The sequence below is a fragment of the Caenorhabditis elegans genome, chromosome X, assembly GCF_000002985.6.
Source record: "Caenorhabditis elegans chromosome X".
Lineage (NCBI taxonomy): Eukaryota > Metazoa > Nematoda > Chromadorea > Rhabditida > Rhabditidae > Caenorhabditis > Caenorhabditis elegans.
The window spans coordinates 16845136-16870429 of NC_003284.9; the positions used below are offsets into that span (position 1 = coordinate 16845136).

General features: G+C 35.6%; 2 protein-coding genes and 1 pseudogene across 3 annotated transcripts; 1 reads left to right on the top strand and 2 right to left on the bottom strand.

The window, feature by feature from the left end:
* Positions 1-238: 238 nt before the first annotated feature.
* T20F7.5 lies at positions 239-16870 on the bottom strand (annotated as a pseudogene). Its single transcript has 9 exons — positions 16798-16870; positions 10002-10377; positions 8465-9380; positions 8349-8406; positions 8019-8137; positions 7388-7975; positions 2716-2831; positions 676-2641; positions 239-625 (listed from the first exon to the last, which is right to left on the bottom strand). Coding segments are annotated over exons 1-9 (4599 nt in total).
* Positions 15261-16388, top strand: T20F7.3 (Kinase; the record flags this gene model as incomplete). Its single annotated transcript, NM_078323.3, has 4 exons — positions 15261-15476; positions 15530-15624; positions 15674-15888; positions 15936-16388. The coding sequence occupies 4 exons, from the start codon at positions 15261-15263 to the stop codon at positions 16250-16252; spliced, it is 843 nt and encodes a 280-aa protein (NP_510724.1). The 3' UTR covers positions 16253-16388.
* Positions 16871-20910: 4040 nt separating the features above from the next.
* aakg-2 (CBS domain-containing protein) lies at positions 20911-23896 on the bottom strand. Its single transcript, NM_078324.8, has 8 exons — positions 23783-23896; positions 23355-23590; positions 23212-23306; positions 22911-23095; positions 22451-22623; positions 22293-22404; positions 21599-21838; positions 20911-21393 (listed from the first exon to the last, which is right to left on the bottom strand). Exons 1-8 carry the CDS (start codon positions 23879-23881, stop codon positions 21262-21264), a joined length of 1272 nt encoding a protein of 423 aa, NP_510725.1. The 5' UTR covers positions 23882-23896; the 3' UTR covers positions 20911-21261.
* Positions 23897-25294: the final 1398 nt, after the last annotated feature.

Consider the following 25294-nt stretch of genomic DNA (forward strand, 5'->3'; position numbering starts at 1 on the left):
AACTTTGAATATAAACACTTTGAAGTGAACTAATGCCATTAACATTGAGTTTTAAATGGGTTCTTATGAACATTGATGTTTTGATTTTTTTACGAAAGTTTATTTTGAATTATATAAACAAACTTTCAACTTTCAAATAATTCAAACTCAAGTTTAAAAAAAATCTTGTTATCATTTAAAAATTTATTGGAGCGGAAATCAGGATCAGGAAACCTAAGTTCACATGTCTGGTTCAAAATGTTGTACAGTAGTTAAAATATTGAGATTTTTAATAGGATTTCCCATGAAACCCGGAAGTATCATGACGATTGCACTATTTACAAGGGTGATTTGATCAAATGAAACAACGGGTAATAAAAACGAATCACAAATTAAAATTGATCACCAAGTGAGAAATGTGTGGGCAAGATTACAAAATGGTCTCGATTGTGTAAGTTTGCGGAATATCAGTTTTGAATATTGCCCATTCTTCAAACAGTTCAACAGTCGGATTTTTCGGTATCGCATTGACCATTTCGACAATGTAATTGATGAACAATGAAAGCTCGTCATAGATGTTATCCTTCCAGTACTGATATTGGCGAACAGCACGAGCGTGCTTCAAGTCGAGAGTTTGATTGTAATTCTAAAACAAAAAACTTCAATTTCAATTTAATATCCAATAGGAGACAATACCTTTATAGCTTCCAGTTCCCTCAAAATGCAAATATCGTGTGTTTTTCTAAACCGGCCTTCTTCTGGAAGAATCAATTGTTCACGAGTGTAGTCATGGAACTCTGAATCCAGATCAAAGTATGAGTCGATTTTGTCAGATCCTGAAAATTGTACAATTATGAAAAACAGGAGGAAGTAAGATTTTTCTTGATTATAATACTATTTTCTTGAGTATCAATTGTGAAAGTTGTAGATGAAATTAATTGCCATAAGTTTGGAATTATTTCAAAACAATTAAGTTAAGATTTTTAAGGTGGAATACCGAAATTTGAGTCTTTGCTTATTAGACCCAAAATGGTCCAAAACTTAATTTTCATTTGATTATTATCCTATAATGCATGTTTTTGCAGTTTATTACGTGTTATTTTGTTGATTGAGATGCTTTTCTGGTCATCTTTCAATTTACGCAATGTCAAAAATAAACAATGATATAACTACATAGAAGACGTTACGAAATGTTTAATTGTTGATCTACCTGTCAAACTGTACTCTTTCTCTTTTGATGGAAGACGATAACAACGATAAAAATATCAGAGGTGGTGACCAACTCACCGAATAAATTAAATATAATATTTTTTTAGAAAAGTGCTCGTTTTTTCTCTATGATAATTTGAAAATATTGATAGTTGCACCTAGTTTTTTTAGTTACTTTAAAAAAAGAGAAGTACTTGAAAAATTAATTTCCAGCCGCTGCAATACTGAGAACTAAATCAATTGAAAAGTTTAGATCAGTCTAGCAGCTTTTGTTTACATTTTTGACAATTCTCTAAATTCTCGACTCAATTCCTGTGATTCTATATTCAAAAAAAATTCTCGAAACCCTTTTCTTACCTATATCTATCGTTTTAGCATATTTTCAATAACATTTAACAACTCACTGTGTCTAATCGATCTCATATCCAAAGATTCATAGTCGCTGAGCTCTTTCATGATTGGTTCAATTTCCACTCTCAGTTCATCTTCATTTTTCTCTGGCACTGTTGAACTTGATTTCCTTTCCAAACGATTAGAATTCTCGAGATCTAGCAGATACTTTGCATCTAATAACTTTTGTATTACACTTTGATCAATTTCATCCGGACACTCATCAATGTTTGGAGAAACTTTGATATTACTTTTGGTAGCTTCAAATCTGGACTTTTTCGATCTCTTCTTTTTCTCCTTATTCAGCTTATTTAATAGCTTCTTTTTCAAATTTTTCAGCTCTTCTTGCTCTAAAATCCGACGTTCATTCTCTTTTCGAATATTTTCCTCCGTAGCTGCTTTCTGTGCATCAATTGCATTTTCTGCACTTTTCTTCCGTTCTTCCGTTCTTCCGCCTGCTTCAACTTTTCCAGTCTCTTCTCATCTTTAAACCGTTTTATTTCCACCGTTATCTTTTCTTCTTCCCTTTTCTGCGCTCTCAATAAACACTTTTCTCTTCTTCTTCGATTTTTCAGCGTGGTGTCTCTCACTGGACGTTGCCGCTGTTTTGAAGATGGTGGTTGAGAGCATGAAGAGCTTGTTGTTTGGCTATTATCACCCGCGGACGAGGATGCAACAGAATGTTGATACTTGGAACAAGATGAAGAGAATCCAGATCTACCGATGCCGTCCTGTTCGTCGTCATCATCTGAATTCTGGTTGTGATTCGGAAGAGACGATTCACTGCGACAACTGTCTACGGAATTACTATTTTTCTTATCTTCTTTCTTTACAGTTTCTAGTTGTCTTTCAATTTTCGATGATAAATAATCAATGTTATCTGGAAAAAAAATCATTTATTACTTTCTCGAAACAATATATAATATTTATGTGCCTTGTTTACTGGATCCTTTGTTCGTTGTTGTCTGTGCCTCTTTCTCCAGATGCCGGCGTTCCAACAGCTCCATTTCATCGTCAGTTGGGTACCAGTAACCTCGTGGCTCCAGAATCAATGGTCCAGAACCTGCAATTCACAAAACGTGCAACTTATCAACGGCCACCACAATTTTTCACAATTATTATTGAAAACCAACCTACCTCGAACATGATCTGGATCTCCTACATCATCGTTGTTTCTCATCTCTTGCATACGTCTTCGAAAAGCTGCGAAATTCTCGTGTGCGGGAAGTATGCGTTGCGGAACATAATTCTCCCTGAAAAATTGGATCAAGGAAGTAATATTTTGTTTCAAGGATTATAGCGAAAATTAAAAAAAAAATTTGAAACGTTTTTTTAACAGCCAAAGAATGATAATTTGTCATTCTGGAAATCCACCAAAGATTTTTTCTGCGAGTTTTGCATCCTTAGTTTGTTTTCAATTTTTCTTTCGAAAGTTTTAGGTGTTCGACTTCCAGCAAAACTAGAAATCTCTCTAAAATTCAAACTTTTTAAAAAGGTAGTAAGCTACCAAAACATTAATTGAAAATTTCGAAAAATCTGGTACTTTTTGGAGTACGATTTACAGTCGAAAAAAAGGCATTGCTGATTTACGACAGAGAAAATATAAATTTCTTAGTCGTGAGGGCGAGCATCGAAAGTTATAGTGTTGTGTGGACCTGTGCACACAAGATGTCTTATCTATAGTTTGATCTATGCGGCCTGTCTGCCCGATATAGTGTGAATTACATTTGCTTGCTCTGTTGTCTCTCCCTATGTAGGAAGTGATTGTGAATGACAGTTCTAGTCCCAATGCCTAGGTCCTCTTGTGTTTACCTCTCATCATATGGTCTTCACTAATAAATAACGTTATTATCTACAACTGTAAGGACACGACGCTAACTTTATAGAGGTGCTCAGCCGCTTAAAATTGAGCAGTGGCAAATTCTCAGTAAATATGCCCATATGGCTCATGGCCCATTCTTAAACCTGACGGTGAAATATAAATCTTTTTAGTCTGCATCTACTTCTTTATAACCAACAATATTTTGGTTTGTCAGGTGCGAATTTTTGGAAAAAAAGTTCATCATATATAGAAACCATGAGATCATGAGGATGCCCACCGTTTTCGCACGGGAATATCTCGTAGCGAAGGCACCCAAGTCTCTCGTCGCCGCTTGTTTTCTCTGCTGCTGCTATTTTCGCGGCAGAAAGTAGGCATTCTCACGAACTGATGGTTTCTTGAATGCTTTGGACGATGCTTGCGAATTTTTTGAAAGTGAATAAGGAACATTACAAAAAAAAATTTTTTTTTTGGGCGGCCATGCCCTTTCGAGTATTCGAGTAGAGATCATTATTTTGACTTGTGAATTGTATGTATTGAATCGAATGATTCAGAATCGAGAGCATGTCGTAAACTTCATGCTGTCTACCGCCAAGATGCTAGCTTACAGACGCCCGCCACGACGCCCAGTGGTTTTAAAAAAATTAATTTAATATAAGAATCCGAGCAAGGGAGAGAGAGACGACCAGTTCACGTGAGAAAAAATCTGATTTTTGCGATTTTTTTTTCACACGTAAAAAAATAATTTTGGCGTAATAGAATTTTACCACTGTTTTTCGCCGCTTTTTGAAGGATAAAAAATTATTGAATTTTTTTTCAGCCCGCCCCTTCATTTGCTAAGCTCCGCACATGTTTGAAAATTAAATAGGTAATAAAAAATTTTTTCGTAGTCTATTAAATTTGTTAAATTTCTGGAAAATTCTATTTTCATGTACGATTAGGGCTGTTAAATAGGACAAACTAGGACGTCCTGCGCCCTGTCGTTTAGGACGTCCGCCGCTATTCTGGCTTTCTAGCTGCACTGTGTCTGGGCGCAAAGCTCACCGCAGCAGGACGAAGACGCGTCCTCGTCCTAAACGAGAGGACGCAAGCTCGTCCTCGTCCTAAACGAGAGGACGCAAGCTCGTCCTCGTCCTAAACGAGAGGACGCAAGCTCGTCCTCGTCCTTTCGCGGAGGACGTCCTCGCTAACAGGCCTATGTACGATATTTCATTTGAAAAACTATCAATATTTTTTCTGAAGCGGACCTAGTCAGAACCAACCTATTTCAGTCGCCTGCACAACCTAGACATAATAAGCTTTTATCTGAAAATGGAAGCTACTACATAGTAGTAAAAAATGTTGGCAGTTTTTCAAAACAATAGGTGAAAATAAAATTTTCCAGAAATTTACCAAATTTAATAGACTACTAAAAAAGGATTAAAAAGGATTTTTTAATTTTTTATCCTTTTACCAATTTATTTTAAAACAAGAGCGAAGTTCAGCAAAAGAGGGGCGGTGCTGAAAAAAATCAATAATTTTTTAATCTTCAAAAACAGCCGAAAAACAGTGGTAAAATTCTGTTACGCCGAAATTATCTTTTTTAAGTGTGATAAAAAAACGCAAAAATCCGATTTTTTCTCACGTGAACTGGTCGTCTCTCTCTCGCTTGCTCGGATTCTTATATTTAATATATTTTTGTAAAACCACTGGGCGTCGTGGCGGGCGTCTGTAAGCTAGCATCTTGGCGGTAGACAGCATGAAGTTTACGACATGCTCTCGATTCTGAATCATTCGATTCAATACATACAATTCACAAGTCAAAATAATGATCTCTACTCGAATACTCGAAAGGGCATGGCCGCCCAAAAAAAAAATTTTTTCGTAATGTTTCTTATTCACTTTCAAAAAACTCGCAAGCATCGTCCAAAGCATACTTAAGCGCAATTTTCCATTAATTTTTTGTAACTATCGGGATTGTTTAGAACTGATTTTTTCAAAACGGTTTTGTGAAATGAAATTGAGCTTTAAAAAAAAAAAGGAAACTTTCGCAAAAACTTATTTAAAGAATTTTTGTTTTTTATTGTAACATATGTATATTTTATAAAAATCTTAATCAATTGAGTTACTGTTTTGAAATTAGTTTTAATTAATTTTTGAAAAGCAAAAAAAAATCAATTGCAAAATTTGCACAAAAATATTACAATACCAGCCGTTCGCACGCGCTGAAGCGCGTGCTCCGACTGGCGTACTCAAAATTGAAATCAAATTCTAAATTTTCTAAGCCTTCTTTGCAGATGGAACGTTTTTTCCCTGGTTACCGGAAATTTTCGAGCAACATAAATATTATATAACTAAGTTCTGAGCAATTACAACTTAAAACCTCAAGTTTCCTGGAACTATTTCTAAATTTCTTGAACGTATAATTTTCTCTATGTTCTTCAAATCATATGAAACATTTTCCGGTCCTTTCCGAAAGTTTTTGGCGAGCGTTTCTGAAAATTATAACAATTTTTGATATTTTTTTAAAATTATTGAAACTTCAGAATATTCTAGGAGTATCAAAACTTGAAGAAACACCGTCACGCGCAAATGCATACACTTTTTTCAACGCGCTGCGTGAAAATTCCTCTTGCGATTTCAAAGTTTTTTCCCGCCATTTCAGTGTCCAATGGAGCGCGGGGTCGAGCCAGAACCCCGTGTAGAACTTTGCAGAAGTTTCTTGAATTTTTCCACGAAATTGAACATTTCAGAATTTTATCGAATTTTTTAGAGAGTTCTGGAACATTGCAGACTTTTCCCGATTTTTCTAGAAAGTTCTGGAATATTCCAGAATTTTCCCGAATTTTCTAGAAAATTCTGGACCATTCCAGAACTTTCTCGGATTTTCTAGAAAATTCTGGACCATTCCGGAATTTTCTCGAATTTTCTAGAAACTTCTGGACCATTCCAGAACTTTCTAGAATTTTCTAGAAAATTCTGGACCATTCCGGAATTTTCTCGAATTTTCTAGAAAGTTCTAGAACATTGCCGACTTTTCCCGATTTTTCTAGAAAGTTCTGGAATATTCCAGAATTTTCCCAAATTTTCTAGAAACTTCTGGAACATTGCAGACATTTCTCGATTTTTCTAGAAAGTTCTGGAATATTCCAGAGTTTTCCCGAATTTTCTAGAAAATTCTGGACCATTCCAGAACTTTCTAGAACTTTCTAGAAAATTCTGGACCATTCTGGAATTTTCTCGAATTTTCTAGAAACTTCTGGAACATTGCAGACATTTCTCGATTTTTCTCAGAAATTGGAATTTTCCGCGCAATTGTTTTTCACTGAAAATTTGAATTTCCCGCCAAAATTTTTTTCACTTAAAATTTGAATATCCCGCCAAAATTTTTTTCACAGACAATTTGAATTTCCCGCCAAAATTTTTTACACTGCAAATTTGAATTTCCCGCCAAAATTTTTTCACTGAAAATTTGAATTTCCCGCCAAAATTTTTTCACTGAAAATTTGAATTTCCCGCCAAAATTTTTTCACTGAAAATTTGAATTTCCCGCCAAAAATGTGGGTCTCACCGCGAAGGGTCTCACCACGATGGGTCTCACCACGAAGGGTCTCACCACGATGGGTCTCACCACGATGGGTCTCACCACGATGGGTCTCACCACGAAGGTGACAGGCCCCGCCCACAACTCTCACTGACTTTGGGTGTGACGTCACAGACTACAAAGACTACATAGACTACAAACTATGGACAGACGAACTGTATTTTTTTATATATAAGTAATGATAACTCAGGTACATTTCCATCAAATTTTTGTAATTATCGGAAGTGTTTTGAATTTATTTTAAGTCAAATAAGACAATATTTTCAAATGAAAAATTAAAAAAAAAATAAATTTCGGAATTCAATTGAAAATTTCAAAACCACGTTTTTTTTAACTTCGATAAACAGAATAAATTTACTGTGAATTCATTCTTGAAATTTTTGTTTTAATTTGTATTCTCCACATACCCTGGATTTCTTCGTGCAACTCCAATCAATGGAATTCTGTACGGTGGAAACGGCACCCGAGCCATGAATTCGGTTTCGGTTGGGATAATAAACCTCAAACGCGTGTGATCATTTGTCCATGATTGTCGATACCGTCCGTTGTCTACACGCATTGTGCTGTCTTGTGATTGATGCCGCCGACGGAGTGGAGCTTCGGTTGGCTCATTTTCTCTTGAACCCACAATCTGAGCCCATGTGCTCTCTCCAGAGTTGTTTCGGAATTGCGCTGGGATTTCCGGAAGACGTCTATGAGACGTCCCTGGGATTCTTCCATTCGAACTTTGCGGATCTTGTCTAGAAGCAGATACTTCATTTTCGCTCCAACGTGGATAAACTTTTCGAGTAGTGCTTGACCATCCTAGATTGCTGGATGATCTTCCCCTATTACTATTTCCGGCAAGATTTGTAAAATCGGAAAGCCGAGAGGATCGCTGTGATTCATGTTCATTGGTGACTGGCGGCGTAGGTACCGGCGATTGGATGCCACTAGTGATGGTACCATCAGTTGAACCTGTTTGATTTGCAGTTGTTGGATCGGCATCGTTTTCTCTGAACTTTATTCATGTTAGAAATTCGAAGAATTGTTTCTTACCCAGGAAACTCGGTGTACATAATGATGTGTGTTTGTTGTCCCGACTGCATAATGTTTTCCACTTGCAAACGCTCCAGTTCGTCAAGTTTGATTTCTATTTGATTGGCTTGAAGATTGAGCTGGAATTATTTGAAGTTAAAAGATAAATATGCACAAAACACGTGATAAAACACGTGTTTTTTTTTCAAATTTTCAACTCCAAAAGTTGACTTTTGCAAGTTCAGTGAAACCAAAAAACTCGATATTTAAATTTTAATATAACTTTAACGCTTATTCATCAATGAAACAGAGAAGTTATGAGAAATACATATGTGGATTATTAAAACCTACCAACGATGATTTGTCACTGATACATTTCTCAAAAACTCCGTTCATTTTATTGATTGGTCTGAAAATTGGAAATTCAACTCCAAATCTACTTTACTTATATTTTATAACAACGATACCTGATTCCTTGTTCAAAATCGCTCAATGCTTCTCTAGGAACTCGAATTGGCTTCTCAGGAACAAAATAATCAATTTTCACCATATTCGTTTCCTCTTCTGTTTGCTGTTTTGAACAATTTTCATCGTTGAATTCAAGAGTTTCATCATGGTCTTCCTTTGATATTGCAATTCGGTTTGTGCTGTCAGCGAGTTCCCACATATCTGGATGCTTTCGGAAGAAAGCTTTCACCAAACCTCCAATATCATTCATCAGATTACCATAGTGTTCCAAAGAAGAGCTTGCAAGATCTTTACGTGAAATCATTGGAAAGTTGATTCCATTGAATTTATAAAATCCAATTTTATTGTGCTCTTGGTTTTCGGATGAACCATTTTCTTCGGATGGCGGAGATATTGATTGCAATTCAGAAACATTTTCTTGAGTGAATGTAGAGATTGTGGACAAAATATCCGATGCTTCACTGGTTCTTGGAGATTCCAAATTTTGTTCTGATGTATTAATACTATCTGATGTGTTGGAATTCGACAAAACAGCTGAAGAAACTGTAGTATTCGGTGTCTTTCTATCCTCAGAATTTGTATCTTTTCCTATTTGCTGACTGTGAAATCCGAGTGGAATGAGACGCCCGTCATGCGGTGCAGGTGCATAAAACTCCGAGTATCCATCTCCATTTTTCCACTCAAGAAGTTCACCTTCCGGTGGTGAAATCAGTGTGGGATTCACAAAAAGTCGTGGCTTGTTGCTCATTAGAGCTGGAGATGATCGGTGATTTCCATAGGAGTTCGAAAACTTCTGATTTGAAGAACCTTGTGGTTGAAGTGGTAATACCGGAGGTGGCATGTTGTAAGCATTCAAATGTGGAACTGGGATCATGCGAGGATACTGGGCTGGTGGAGATGTGTAGTACGGCGGACCTGAAAACTCAAATGTTTTTTTTGTTGATTTTATCACAGCAGTTCGCTGTCACGGCCCGGGCAATTCTAGCAACTTTTTATTCATTTTTAACAACTTTTTCACACAAATTCCTAAAAATGTTTTGAAATTTTTACCGATTTTTGGGCGTATAATTTTTTACCGCTGAAGTTGTTTGAGAAGCAGGAATGCTGCGGCAACCAAAATTTTCGGCAACCGGCAATTGCCGAAGTTGCCGAACTCTGAAACCTTCGGCAACCGGCAGTTTTTGGTTGCTGAAACTTTCGCAACTTTTCGGCAACTGGGTACTTGATTGCCGGTTGCCGCACAGCCCTGTTGAGAAGTTACGGCAGAGAAAAAAATTTTCCAAACTTTGTAGTCTACCTCGAACATGCGGCAAAGCCCAAGTTTTTCAAAAAAATTGCAAAACCTAGTGATGATCACTTTTTGATTGTTGATGAAATTTTTATTTTTTCTTGGAAAGTTTTACAATGATATTTGGTCATTTTGGCACCATATGCCTTGTTCTTAACATTTTCCCCACAGGCGCTATTTCAGCTTAAAACGGTTTCAACATATTTTCGAAACGCTCGTATGTATAATTTTTTTGATTTGGAACTTACCCGGCCGATGAGCATTCATTGGAATGTAGTTATTATGATGTGCAAAATTGAACCCATTTGGTACTCCATACACCCTCGGTGGTGGCGGTGGATAAAAACTAGCTACCGGAACGGAGCCCTGCGGGTAGAATCTTCCGAATGTGTTATTGTTCTGGTTTCGAAAGTGTGAACCATTGCCATTGTTTCTGTTGGTATTCTGATTTCTAAATTTGCCATTTCCATTTGATGCTCCAAAGGGTCTAGCTCCATGGAATATTGGCTGACCGGCATGATTTCCGTGGTGAGCTGCTTGGTTGGAATTGGCCTCCGTTTCAGATCCACCATAATGCTGAGTAACCCCGGCTCCTTTGGGACGCATTGTGGTGAGTAACTGGAGCTGAAACAAAGTTCAGTTAATCATAGACAAATCGGAAATCATTGACTTCCGGCTTTTCCCTAACTATACTTTTGCCATCCGTTTCGTAATTTTGAACGTTTTTTTTTTGTTTTTCGACCCGCCTGACTGCGGATCACGCGGATGAGTCTGCTCACCATAGAAACATCAATTTGCGGTTTCTGTGACGCTTTGTTTTATATATTTTCTCTGACATTCAAATTTTGAGAACATGTCTTTGGAAGTTCTTTATATTAGGGCTCTTAAAAAAAATTCCGTTAAAAGTTTCTAGAAAATTTAACTATTTTAAGATTTACTTTATTTAAAAATTCTTCTTCGCATTACTTTTTTTTTTTTTTACGGTAATTTTTCCAATAGTGAAAAATATGAATAGTTAGGTTGTCGAAAAAAAAATTTCAGTCTTAACTTCTCGATAGCTGAAAAGGATTTTCAAACTCCGGTAGTTCCTTTGAAATAAAATGGTGAAGTTTAAAGAAAACTAAAAGCAATTTACCACTGAATAATTACCAAATTTCAGAATATGCAGTTTCACTTACCGCAACACTCAATGCTATAAAAACAGCCACCGCGTGGACCGCGCGTGGATCTTTCATAAGCGACAGAAGAATAGACTATTTCAAGTCTGAAAGCAAGATTTTTCAAATTCAAAGTAAATAGAGAAATGTAAAAAGAATGTTTCAACACCTGGAGATCCGAAGAAACAATGAATAACTCTCGCAAAAGGGATGAGAGAAACGGGGCGGAGCTAGAGCAACGTTTCGAAACAGGGGAGCATACGTGCACAGCCACTTGCTGCACTTTATAGCTACAGTAGAAATATTCCAGACGGCTTTAGGATCAGAGACATCTTGAGTTATTGTTTGGCAGATATAAATTTGTGTTTTTTTTTTGGGAGAAATACGTGGGTTGAAATACATAATAAGAGTATAATGTATTTCTAGAAAAAAACGATAAAAGTTTGTATTTTTTTCAAAATCTGTATTTTTTAACATGGCCAACTAAGGTTGAAATAAAGATAAACGTACAAGCAGTTCACGTAAAAAAACTTCCTGGTTAAAAAAATGCAAGAATATGCTTGAATTGTAACTGTAACAAAGTTTTGAATGGCTACTTAAGTTTGGAAAAATGTTTAAATTAACAGATTTTGCGCTTAGTTTGTAGTAGAGTTTTATAAATTTCTCGACTTTAAGACACGTTTTGCAAATTACAAATGTCTTTGCAGTGAATTATCAAGAAAAATAATATCTTACAGACAAGAAATAACAGTATTACACCTTTCATTTGAAATGTTTAAGTATTTTTTTCTCATACTGAAAAAACAGCAACATCTGACTTTCAGATCGACTTTTTTCAGTTCAAAGTGCTCCTCTGCAACAATATTTTTGGTAGGGATTTATTTCGAAGCTCTTATTTCAATTGACATAGGTTGCATTCAGAAATCTGGAATTAACTTCAAATACTTCATCGTTACTTAAACTTAAATTTTTAAAACTCCATTTTTCCATTTCCTTTGTGTTTCAGCTAAAACTTGTATTTAGTTTTACCAGTTTTTATCTTTAAAAATGTCAACTTTAAAGGACACACAATAGATATTATCATTTTTCAACTCCGTTCTCTAGCGTTTCCTTGAATTCCCACTTTTGTATGACGTAGTGCCCCCGTCGATTTGTCTGTGCTCGTGAAAAAAGAGTTATGGCTGTCGAGAGATAGTGCTTCACTTTTTTTCTGTCATAGTACACCCAATTTAGGAGTTTAATATATTACAGAACGTTTAGATTTCGCATTTGAAAAAATCGAGAAGGAGGATAAGCATAAATCTGAATGAAAAAGTCGTAAAAGTAGAATTTATGTCATATGAAGAAAATTAGGAAATCTACGAGTTTTTCAAAAAGAACAATTCTCGGAAACTTTGAGAACTAGGAACCACACAAACTTCTGCACTTTTTTCTCTCCTCGTTGAACAAGGAACATTCTGGTTGGAACCTCGAACCTCGTCCAAATTAAATAAATTCGTTTTCTGCAAACTTTTCAGGCGGCCTAATGGAGAGTTCAAGGTTGGAGACCCCCATTCTTTTCTCTAATCAAGAGCGTTCTTTCTTTTTTTTTGGGTTTCATTTAGAAAAAGCTAACTAATGAAAAGAGTACTAGAAGACGCGATTAAAACACTGGCGAATCATCAACACCAGCGGGCCAAAAAAATGCGCTGACAAAAACCAAATGAGCTTGAGCGACCACATAAGGTTTTTGAAGCCCTCCACGCCTAACCCATCCATCTCGTTGGCAGTGGCTTCAGGTAACATCTGCTTAATTCAAAGCTACAAGAAAAGGGGAAGAAGAAGAATGTGAAAAAACGGCGTTTCTTCATTTTCTGCGGACGAGCCATAGCCGGAAATTAAGTCGTCAAGTGGAGAAAAGTGAAAAGCTACCAAATGGAATCAAGTGATTTGCACTTGTGTCAACCAAAATTTATGAAGGTGCAAATTTAGATCAAGGGAAGATCAAGGAGGTGGTGATAGTCGTTTAGAAATTTAAATTTTTAGTAGATCAAACACTATAGATTTTCATGAGTGATGAAAACAGAGATATATATCTTTACCAGAAAAAACATTCGCTACAGTTACAATTTTTGTAGTTTCAATGGTAATTTATCAAAATTTTTGAACTCGACGGCACAGTTAATTTGCCATGTAGTGGCTCACTGAGCACACTGGAACCATACGCATACCGAAAACGATCACTCGTAATGTGCACCAGGGGTGTGCGGCAAATTTGCCGAATTCGCCGTTTGCCGAGCTCGGCAAATTTCAAAAAAGTAGATTTGCCGAATTTGCCGAGCTCGGCAAATTTCGAAATCGCACACGTCAAAAATTTTACAGTACAATTTTGACTAAAATTATTGATTTTTTCGCCAAAAATGTAGTAAAATGACACAAAATTGAGTTAGTTTTATGCTTAAGCAGACATACTACACGGAACTAATTCAGAAACCAGATGTGTGTTAAGAATTCGGTAGTTTTGGTGTTCCAAAAAACATCAAAAATTATCAAAATTTTCCGAGTTTGTTAAGCACGGCAAATTTGCCGAATTTGCCGAATTTGCCGAGCTCGGCAAATTTGCCGAATTTGCCGTGCTCGGCAAATATTGAAAAAAGAGATTTGCCGAATTTGCCGAGCTCGGCAAATTTTGAGATTTGCCGCACACCCCTGATGTGCACATTGGTGTGCAAATTATGATTGATTTTGTTGGCATTGCTCAAAATGAAAGTGCTGCGAGACTTTTCAAAAAACATTGTAAAATAACTGCGAAGTGTCAAATATGCAAAAATCTTCTGCGGCCGTCACCCTATTGCTCATCGAAAAAAAATTTTACAAGACGATAACCTTCTAATGAAAATGTGGAATGGGAAAATAACTAAAGTTAAAAAAGTGTATAGCTACAGTAATAATACAAAATCTTCCCTTATTTTGTATCAGTCAGAACTGCACACACTGGGGACAAAACACGAAATGTGTAAGAAAAATATAAATTTACAGAATACGATGCGAGGAAAATAATACATTTCTGGGTGGCTCCAAAATTGGCACCTTCTTTTTGGGAACCCATCAATTTTGGTTTGAAGTCCAAGCTGAGCAATTATCTTCTCGTGAGCTGTGCTATTCCAGAATATGCTATTTTTTTATTCGAAAAATTAACTTCGAAAAAATATACGGAAATTAACAAACTGTATTCAGAGGTAAAAAAGGAACAAATGTGATATGATTCAATGCAAACAACTTTGGAACGTGTAAGCTGTTTTTTCAGCTACTCGGTGTTCAGGAATGAAGTGTACGTTTACTTCAAGCTGTGGTATCAATTTTCAAAACAAAAAAACTGGAATTCATAATACCGTATGTATATATATCTACAAACAGTGGTGGGTTAACATCTTCACGTACTTAAAGGTGAAGTAGCGCCAGCAGGTAAAATTGTAAAAAAAAACTACTCATATGTTGCCAAAATGCCCGAATATCATGTCAAACATCTTTTGAAAATTTTTTATTTACTGCCAAAAGTTGTCAATTACTAAGTTCTTGCCACTCATAATAATGGAGGTCAACCAAAAATTATTACATTTTTCAACTGTAATTTTGTTTTAATTAGTTGTATTGAAACATTGTAGGGGTCGGAACATGTGACATTGCTTTAGATTTTTTCAAAAGCTCATATTTTCCAAAATATTGGCAAATTGCCAAAACTTTGACTGGAAATTATGATAAATCTGAAATTTTTTGAAGTGTTTTATTACCACCGTCATAGTCATAGTTATTTTAAAACTATTCCGCATTAGAATCATGAGCATAAATTGACAGAGAGACAGTTTTTTGATAATTTAACAAAATATCACATGAACTTGTAAACCAGCACCTAACCTTGATTCAATTTAACACACTGCGTTTTCAAGTAACCCTAGAATTCACAGTCGCAAATCCCTTGCATAACACCAATATCTATGTAGTCGCATGTCAAGTTTCCAGTCAACAAATTAGTTTGCTAGCTTTTGTACGTCAACAAAAAAAGAGTTTTGCTGCTCACCCAATAAAAAGCTGACTTCTTTCGCACCCCTATCGCATGTGTCCAACAAAAGGAGGCGATAGAGAGGTCGACGTTTGCTGATAAGAATGTGATGTCTTTCTTCTTAATGCCTCTGTTCACTACAAAAGCAATATTATATTAGCATAATAATTGACCTTTCTTGCGCTATTTTATTTCACAGGAAATAAAAAATAGGGACTGGCCATTCGAGTACCGTACGCACCCTCACGGAGCCCTTCGGTTCTTCAAATATTACAAAAATCACAGTCTCTATTCTTTCTGATTTCGAATTTATGTTGTTTCTTGCTATCTTTTTACATGCGTCAGTACATTTTCAGCAATCTTCTTCAATTATGGCGTACAAAAATCAAGTAGGTGGACGTGCCGAGATCATCAAAGTTTTTGGAGATCATTTGTTGAAGCCCACAACATTTTACGAAGTGGAGAGTTACTTGAAAATGAGCAGATCAATTGCGGATATTGCACCCGATTGCTGTTACATTTTCTCGGTAAGATTTTTCAAAAGTTGTGTTGAAAATAAATAAATAAATGATTTTTTAAGTTTGGAAAGGTTATTTCTCTCAAGAAGTGCACTGTCTGTTCTGATCCAATGTCCATGAAAACAATCAATTTGCTCTTTTCTAATCAAGCATCTGGGTGAGACTGATAAGCAACCTTTTTTTTTGAAATCAAATAGAATTTTTAGACACTACCTTCTTATGAAAGACGAAGCCCACGCAGCGGTTTCCCCGCGGATTCTTGACTTAAAGCTTGGCACCAGAACTCACAGTGATTATATCTCGGAGGAGAAGAAGATTAATCATATCAAAAAATCATTAAGCACTACGACTGCTGTACTCGGACTTCGACTTAGTGGAGCAAGTTTCGGAAGAGGAGAGGTCAAGTGGACTAAGGAAGACGGTGAGTTGGTTGGAATTCTTCATAAAACTAATGTTCTCACAATTCAGGCAAACGGATGAACGCTGAAACTTTCAAAAGAGCTATGAAACACTTCTTCGATGTTTCTCAGCCGAAGAAAAATGCAGCAAAACGCCAACTTCTGAAGATCAAAGCATCCTTGAAATCGAATGAAAATACTCGATTCTTTGGAAGTTCATTGCTGGTCATCATTGATGACGACGTCGAAAGTCCGGAAGCATCCGTCAAAGTCAAACTCATTGACTTTGCAAGCATGGCTCGTTCAGAATACAATGCGCCACAATACAAGGGAGCCGACGTTGGAGCTCTTCTTGGAGTTACCAATCTACTACAGATCTTGAACTAAAGCATAATCAGTTTTCTTGAACTTTTTGTTGGTTGTAATGTTTTACTGGTTTCAAAATTGCATAAGTATTTAAATAATTGAAGTTGGTTTCAGAGGTTAATAAAGTACCATAATATAAACTGTCTGCTGTGGAAAAAATCAATGAAGTTGTTCCTTGTTTTCAGATTTTTTTAAACTCCAATTATATAAGATTCTCTAGAAAATCATTCGATTTTGATAAATGTTCAATTCTTCTTCTTTAGAGATCGCTATGGTTTTAGAGTTTGGGACTACGAATTTTTTTTTGGAAACGTAAAGGTTCAGTTCCATTGGAAAAATGACAAAAAATAGTGTCTTTTTTAAGACTTGATTCAAATGTATCCTACAAATTCTAGCGTTCCCTGCATCATTCCAAAAATCGCATAGCTTTTGTCAAGAATATCAAAATTGGCTTTAAAGTCTCTAACTTAAACTTGATCAAGCTGGAATATTCCAGAATAATTTAATTTTAAGAATTTCTGAATTTGTAAACAGTCTCGTTAAAAAACCCAAAGTTTGAAACCTACCGGATTATTGTCCAAAGTCGAAGATTTTGATTCCAACGTTGCTCTTCTAATCGCCTCTGATGAGACTGCAAAATTTCATTATCATTACTTGTGACTATTATTTTTTTAAACTAAACAAGCGGGAGAACGAGTACGGACAGAAAATGCGAAAAACAGAGGGAAATGGAAAGCGGCGGTTTGCAAGAAAAACGGAAACAAAAATTGAGAAGAAAAAAAAACAAATATCGAGGAGCGAACGATATTGGAGGAGTTGAGGTCGCATTAAAATGAATCATTCTGTTTTCTGAAAATGCTTTATTTTTATCAAATTTATAAAATTTTTGGTGCTCTGGTAGATATGAACTGCATATACCAAAAAAAAACAATTTTTTGTCATGTTACCAAACACCTCCTGACATTAGGTAGTGCTGTTTTGCGACGAGAAAGTCAAAAGAAAATGCACATGGAAGTTAAATAATAAATATTTAATTAACACTAGGAAATAAGGACAAATATGACTAATGATACATGTTTTAATTTTAAGTTACTTTAAACCATTATCAACTTTTATTTAAAGTGATAAAATAAGTGGCAGTTAACAGTATAGTAGGGTTTGGTCTAAATGTAAATCACTAGTTTTAATTTATAAATCGTGCCTCAAAATTTCCATTAAAAATTTCATCTGCTGCATAGAGTAGAACAAGCAAAGTCTATGCTTACACTTTGCTAAAAATTTCGCACAACCCCTCAAGTATGAGTTGTAGAACAATTATTCCAAATTAGACACACATTATTTCTTAGAAACTTCGGCAGTTTTTTGAATCACCCTTCTTTGCAATTTAAATAAATTTATTAACTTTACAATTTTCTTGCTTACTTCTAGATTTATCAATTATTAAAACAAACTGTTCTAATTAGAAATATCTAAATTACTGCATTACAAAATATCATCTTTAGTAGTAGAATTTTTTTTGACTTTTTTCCAAAAAAAAAGGTGGTAGTGAAGTATACACTCAAGTAAGTTTCGAACCACTAACTAAAATGAAAAGTGGCTCCATAGTACAGCGGCTCCTTCTTTCATTTCCATTTAGCCTTCTTCATGACAAAAGAACGCCTTCAGAATTTGTGCTCCTTTGCTGCTCCCATTTTTCTGCTTCCTCATGGCACATCTCATTTTCACTGTCATCTGACTTTCTTGTCTTTTTCAAAAGTGTGAACGAGAGTGGAGGTCTACTTTTTTCAACCCATCGCCGGTGTCCCCAGATTGATGTCTTTTCGTCTCTCCATTCTACATCACGTCGCACTTTATCGCTGGCTCCGCTCCCTCCGTATTGGGTAGTGTGCGTGTGGCAAAATTGTTGCCGCTCGCCCAGGACAACCGACACAGCAAAGTGCTTTTTTTGATGAACAGCTATGTTGAATTGAAAAAAGACGGGCAAAGATGCATAAAAGAAGCTGGTTTTTTTTTTTTGAAAATTCAAAAGGGACAAGTATAAAGAAGAAATTAGAGTGTAGGATACTGCTGAGAGGGAAATAAAAATAGGTATTGAAACAGAAACTGATGTTTAGTATAAAATCTGAGATAGAAAAGAAATAATTCCAGGTTTGCACACTACACAAGACTGGCACCTGCTGCCACGCATTATAGCACTGATACATATTTCTCACGGTCTTTATGAAAAGGGATTTTTTCAATCTACGATCTTTGAATTTTGCAGATTTGCAACTAGACAACAAATACTCTCATTTTGGCAAACCGTTCAATCAATGAAATCTCAATAAAAGACTTGATCCAACAAGATTGTTACTTTTTGACTGTATTTTTAAAGCTATATAATTGAAATCAAAGTATGAATTGTCAGTGTAGATTTCAATAGCTAAACTGATTTACAATAGTCCATCATTAGCAAACTTATTATTACACTTCAAAACTGCAAATCTTTTGAGACTTTTCAAATGTTTGGTGCATTGTCAAAATATTTAAAATTACTTTGAGCATTTCGAGTAACTGAAAGCAATCTTGAAAGTTCCAATTTTTTCAACGATCAAACAAAAGTGTCTATATCACAGTTCAGATATAAAACTAATTCGGAAACTTTTGAATGACTTTAAAAATTATTATAAGTGAAAACTGAGTCTGGATATTCAAATATGACAGAGCAGAAAAAATTTCAAAGATTTGTTAGTTTTTAGAATCACAAATGAGATGGTACACGACTGGTTCAACTTTATGTCGTACATTTTAGATATAAATGTTCTTAACCATAGGCAAAACGGGTACGGCAGATTTACGGTTCTTGGACCGGCAACGGATCAATTACGTGTGAACTGCTAATGGTCTGTATATGGCCCGTCGTCGGTCTGTAGATAGACCGCAAATTAACCGTACCGTTCGGCAAATTTTGCAAATTTTTTGGCACCTTCCGCTTTCCTTGAAACTGTGTAGTGACTAGTCTACATACAATTTAATGCTCAAAATAATTTACATGTTCTCTGATAATTTTTGGAGCTGAGAATAAAATGAATCATTCTGAAATAAAATTAACAAATTTGAAAAACTCTAGCTTGAAAAACTCGGTCAAGTGATATACCCCTTTACAAAATAATAATAAAAAAGGTGTTATATTCAACAATACTAGACACTTTTAATAACACCTCTTCATTGGTTAACTGTTGACATTTGCATTAAAAAATTTACGATAACACCACAGTAACTTAATTTAAAATGTGCATGTTACCTTTTAATTCAAATTTTTAAATTTAAACGAGTCACGGGCTACAGATATTGTAAGTGTAAGTTATCCATCGCGAGCCGCGAATAATGTTTTTTTCTCTATAAGTGTTTTGCACTTTTACTCATCATATATCGGATTGTAAGAAAACTTGTATGTTAACCATGTCTTCTTTGCAAATGGTAACATGTTAATAAATCCGATCAAATTGCGTTTTTAAAATTTTCTTTTTTTTTCAGGAAAAAAGGAGCTTTTGCTTCCGCATATTTCATACACATCTCAAAATAGCACCATATAATCTCAGAAATCAATCAAAAAAACATTTATCGATTATCAGACGAAACGTTTTCAACTTTTGCAACTCAAGCGCCGCCGGCTCGTTTTTTATCAATTTTATCGCTGAACTTTTTTTTGTTGATAGACATCAAATTGCAATCACATTTTACGAGAAAATAAATAATTAATTGAAAATCCTCCAGCAAGAAACTTTGCCAGGGAATATGCAAGAAAATTGGGAAAATATGAAAGCTAATCAGTTCACAATAAGAAAAACGTCTTCATATCAGTAGTCGAGTGGCACCGATTATGAACAAAGATACGGTTTTTGTCTTCCACAAAAAAAGTTTGATTAGACGATAACAGTCCGTTTTTTAGTTTGGTACAATTCAGTCACAATGCGAGGAAATGAAAACGAATGATTTGTGAGTGTGTACGTGTGGGGCAGTATTGTTTTTTTTTTCAAAAAATTCGATATTTTTTTCTGGATGACAGGAGATAATTGCAAATGAGGGGAAACAGTAGCACGTTTTGCTAATAAATCGGGATCACATTATAAAGTTTTGTAAATTGCGGACGTTTTAGAAATCAAAATATGTACTTTGTTTGTGGTATTTCTTCCCATTAGATGCAAAATAAATTTGTGTCAGTTTAGTTCAAAGTCGATTTATTGCGACACGTGTGTACAGAAGTACCGTGTACAAATGGCGGTTCAATTCAGAAATATGTAGCATCGTGCGTTCTTTTATATTGTCATCTAACTGTAAAATTGCTATGAAGTCGCAGGAAAAGTGCCTTTTTTCAGATTTCTTGTAGATCCCGGAAAAATAAAATTTAAGCTAACTTTAAAACATATTTCTGAAAATTAAAAAAAAAAAAGTTTTTGTTTTGAATTGTTTTAGTACAAATTTGATTTAGATGTCAAAAATCTTGATTCATTGCAGAAGATTTTCTTCTCGAGCTACATTTTTTTGTTGATTAATCCAGCTTGCAATAAATCATTATTCAAAAGAACCTACTATACTTTTTGAATATGGCGAGCAACATTGTATGGCTGTGTTAAACAGAACAAAAAGAAAAAACGGAGAAATGGAATGAAAACGTCTGAATATACATATATACATACATTTTCTCTTCTTGATTTTTTTTGCGGTTTTGCATTTTTATTCGTCATTTCGGAATGGATAGATTTCTTAATAAAACATTTGGTAGGTAAAAAACGAGAATCAAAAAAAGAAAAAAAATGTTCGAATGACTTAGGAATATGTATATCACAAGTTGCTGCTTTCAGGTCAGAGAATTTTTTTTTGACAATTTAGCTCTAATCAATGAGACGATGAAAATATGCCTAAACGTGAAGATGGGGAAAAAAGAAGAGAAAAGGAAAATCCTATGGCAAGGCAAGACCTCCAATACGGTAAAAATAGAAAACATTTTTGACGTGATATTGATTGTATATTAACAAAATGAAGTGATTTCAGTGATGATGTGTTGGGGGTTTTGAGTAGCTATTCTGGTTGCTTGGCAGTGCCGAGTTGGACGGACTGCTTGAATTTGACGACTCGTGCTCAAAGTTGGCAGCGTTGGTGAGAAGAATCTCTCGGAGCTCCTGGAAAAAAATATCCTGGTAGATTGACACCTTTTCAGTGCTCGAAATTGTTTTCATTAGGTTTCTACCAAGAAAAACTGGAGAACGGCGGAGAAGTGTGCACAACTTTCAACATTCGTGGAACTTTACCGAGCTGGTAGAAATAATTGATTTCAGGAAAGTGTTGAATTCAGATTAAACTAGAAACAACTAGTTCTGTGCCTACCTTATCATTCATATCTCCAGTGTGATGGCGAGCCCAATGCTTCTTTGGAGCTGTGATGTTTCTGAGATGGCTCCCCGGCTGCACTACCATAAAGTTGATAACGTCGGACAGAGAGATCACTCCTTCAATACCACCGTGCTCATTGACAGCACAGAGACGATGCACATTGTGGTCGACCAGCACGTTGACGGCTTTCCAGAAACTCTCATTGTCCCGAACAGATACTACACGCTCATCATTCTGAAAAAAATTGCAGAAATATATATATATGGGAGCTCTTACATTTTTAAACAAGGATCAATTTCTGTAATCGCTTTAAAAATTTTGAGTCTTTTTTTCAGAATACTTATTGTTAATTATGTGTGAGGTATTTTGAATAGTTCCCAAATTTTCTCTTCAGGTTCACAGACTACTCAACTTGGTTCCCTTCCCCAATACCAATTCTCGTCAACTTGTTCTTTCAAAGCACTTTGTACCCTACATTATCCCCCCTTCACTGACTGAAGTCAACCGTATAGAGTATTATGCAAATCATAGAGAATGTTAAAAACTCATTTTGAAACATAGACATGTGAGTTATTCTGCGTGAAAAATGAAACAGTGATGTTTGACTTTTATATGCATGTGTGGAATTGAACAACTAGTTTTTAGTTGTAAATTCGAAAGTTTTGAAAAAAGTTAATTGCAAACTAACCTTCATTGGTCCTCCTTGAGATTTGAACGCCAACGCTTCTTTCACAGTGATATCCAAACGATTTTCCAGTGCAATTCCAACTGCATCAAATCTTGAGTACATGTCGACAACTCTGAGTAGTTAAATAAATAATTTGAAATAAGTTTCGAAAAGCTTACTTGAAAGTTTCTCTCTCCACAACTGGAAGTCCAGAGACTCCTTTATTGAGCAAAATATCCAAACAGTCGACCAATTGAGTATCGGGGAACACTACACGAATTCCACTCCATGTTCCGATGCCGAGTTCTTTTGGGGATTTGTGAAGGTATTCGAGAGGTGCCAAGTGTTTTCCCTGAAAATATTCAGATTGCATGAACTATTCGTGATTAAAATTTTAAAAATGTTTGATTTCATATTATGCCTTTAGAAAAGTTAATCATGAAAAACTAAAGTGCAGTCTAATTTTTAAAAAAATCACTTTGAACATTTGTTTTGAATGCCTTTGCTTTATCAAGATTATTATAATGGAGAAAATTGTTTTTCAAACTTTTTTGAGGTTTTCAAAGTTCCACATTCACACCTTCTAAGAATATTTTATGAATACTTTAAATACGACTTAATCACTTAAAGAAAACTCACAAAAAGCCACAAAAACTTGAGAATCCGTTTGTGAGTGAGAATGAAAAGTGCAGAGCCATCGAGTGGATCAATAACTGGGATACGATGCACACGGTGTTCAGCCAAAATACAGGCAGCGTCAAGAAGACTTCCACTTGCATCGACAGACACCAGAGGCCGCAGGTTTCCTTCTTTCTTGACGAGCTCTGTAATAGATATAAATTTGTATTTGAATTGCGAATGGGTTTACTGAATCAGTTTTTTTTTTGAAGTGATAATTATAATGCTGTGCATTTAACTGCAAAAGTTATTTAAGTGTTACCTCGATACTGGCGAATACTTAAATTTCCAATCTCTTCGTTTGCAATCTGGGTCATATCAAGCTCTGTCGACTCTTTTTCGCATTTTGTTCGTTCTCTGGAACTTTTCCACCATTTCAATAAGTTTTATAATAACAAAACTTACCGATAAATCTTTAGCATCACTTTAATGAAATCTGTGACACTGAGAATTCCGTCAAGCTTTCCACCAAAATCGGGGTCCGAGAGAAGCACATGGCGAGTACTTTGGGCTAACAGTCCGTTGAATGCCTTGTGCATCAAGAGTCCCTGATCGAAAACTACCATTTTCGAGCTGGACGGCATTGCTTCATAGCATTGATTAATCCAGAGAAGACGGGCAAATGCTTCCTTGTCGTTGGGCTGAAAACTTTACATTTGAGTTTACACAATTTTCAACACCGAAATTCAACACCACATATCTACGCACCAAAAAATGAGTAAAGCTGAAATGCAGAATAAGAGGAAGCATAAGCTCGGCGTCAGTCCCTAATTTTAGCTACTTAGACATATCAGTTAAAACTATCAGGCATTTAAGTTGAAAAAAAACCTTACCGTTTTTGGAAGAACTTCATCCGATTCGGTCATCGTCGTCGACTTCGAACCGGTCATGTGACTGATTCGTTGGTGGTGGATGTCTTTGAAAGAGGACATCTCTTGACACGAAACCTAAATGGGAACAAAAAATGAAAATCCTTTCGAAATCTGGCACGAGAAACGGAAAATCAAAAAAGAAAGAGAGAAAGAAAAAGAGAAAAAAGAAAATAATCAGGAGCCCCCGAAACAAAGAGATAATTGAGCCATCGCGGTCAGTCTAGAGTCTAGACGAGAGAAAGAGAAAGAAACAAAAAGAAAGATTACGCTGCAATGTAAGGAGTCAGGAGGGAAATGTAGACCGCAAATATTACATATATTTATATATAAAAAGTGTCGCTGTTGACCAAAAGAGTGTTTTCCCAAAAAAACTATTCTTTGATAACAATCTATTGAGAAATTCCTTTGCCGAAAAAAATTCCAAACTATTCTAATTTATTTTGCCATGCTGCTTCACTTTGATCAAATGACTTTTATCGGAGAAATTGAGAGGTTCAATTTATTTTTGAGTGGCCAAAATATTTTCAACTACCATATTAATTTTGCGCACCTCATTTTGACAGACCTCCAATACTTTGCGGAAACGTAAGCAAACTTGCCATTTTTCGGGAAAATCAATCTTAAAAAGTTCAAATGAATTTACTGAAATTCAGGGCTCTATTCAAAATTAAAAAATTAAAATTCAATAATTTACTGTATGGCAAAGCAGACCTAATGAATCTATTAGGAGCACAAAAAAATCCTCCTAGAAAAGCCAAAAAATTGCACGTACTGCCAAATAGTGACAAAGCGCTCGTGGAGTGCAAGAGTATGGAAATTAGATTTGGGCGAGCGGAAAAAAATGGGCGGAAACTTGAAGGGAGAAATTTAGAACATATAGCAGAATGAAAAACTGCCGTGCACTCAACCCACTCCTATGAGACTTTAATACATGTAAAGTGAGAAGGAGACACTTTTTAACTTTCCTCTAGAGGATTAAACGGGAGGGAAGGGACTGAGTGATGGAAAAAGGTTAAAGAGGAATAGTAGCGAAATTTGAAAAAACAAAACACACACACACAAAAGTTGGAAAGACAAAAAAAGACGGAAAGATTGAATTTTCGAAGGGAAAGCATATTGACTAAAACGGAAGAAGAAAAATGACAGAAAGAGAAGATGAGGGAAATAGCAAACTTTGACTCTCTTTCACTTAGTAGACTTGTTCCATTTGTTTAGCCGTAATCTGCTTATATTTGCCGCAACTGATCGTGCTACCAATATGGAGCAGCTGATGGAAAATTGGATGGATAAGGGAAGCCAAGAAAGTAAAGTGAACAGAACGTTTGGATTGTTTGTGTAAAAGGACTTCGGCTCGGATCAATGAGAAATGTGATACTTCGGAAAGGTTTCTGACCCTTGAGTGTTTTGAGTGTAGACAGTAAGCTCACAAATTCAAATTTTTCATAGTCAAAAAATTGGTGCTGTTTTGAAAGT

Bases quoted from the DNA above. Each gene is read 5' to 3' on its own strand.
- aakg-2 (NM_078324.8), bottom strand. From the start codon at position 23,881: ATGTCCTCTTTCAAAGACATCCACCACCAACGAATCAGTCACATGACC. The intron at 23,307-23,354 runs GTAAGTTTTGTT...GAAAAGTTCCAG, and splicing joins GTGATGCTAAAGATTTATCG to AGAACGAACAAAATGCGAAA. The intron at 23,096-23,211 runs GTAACACTTAAA...TATCTATTACAG, and splicing joins AAGTATTCGCCAGTATCGAG to AGCTCGTCAAGAAAGAAGGA.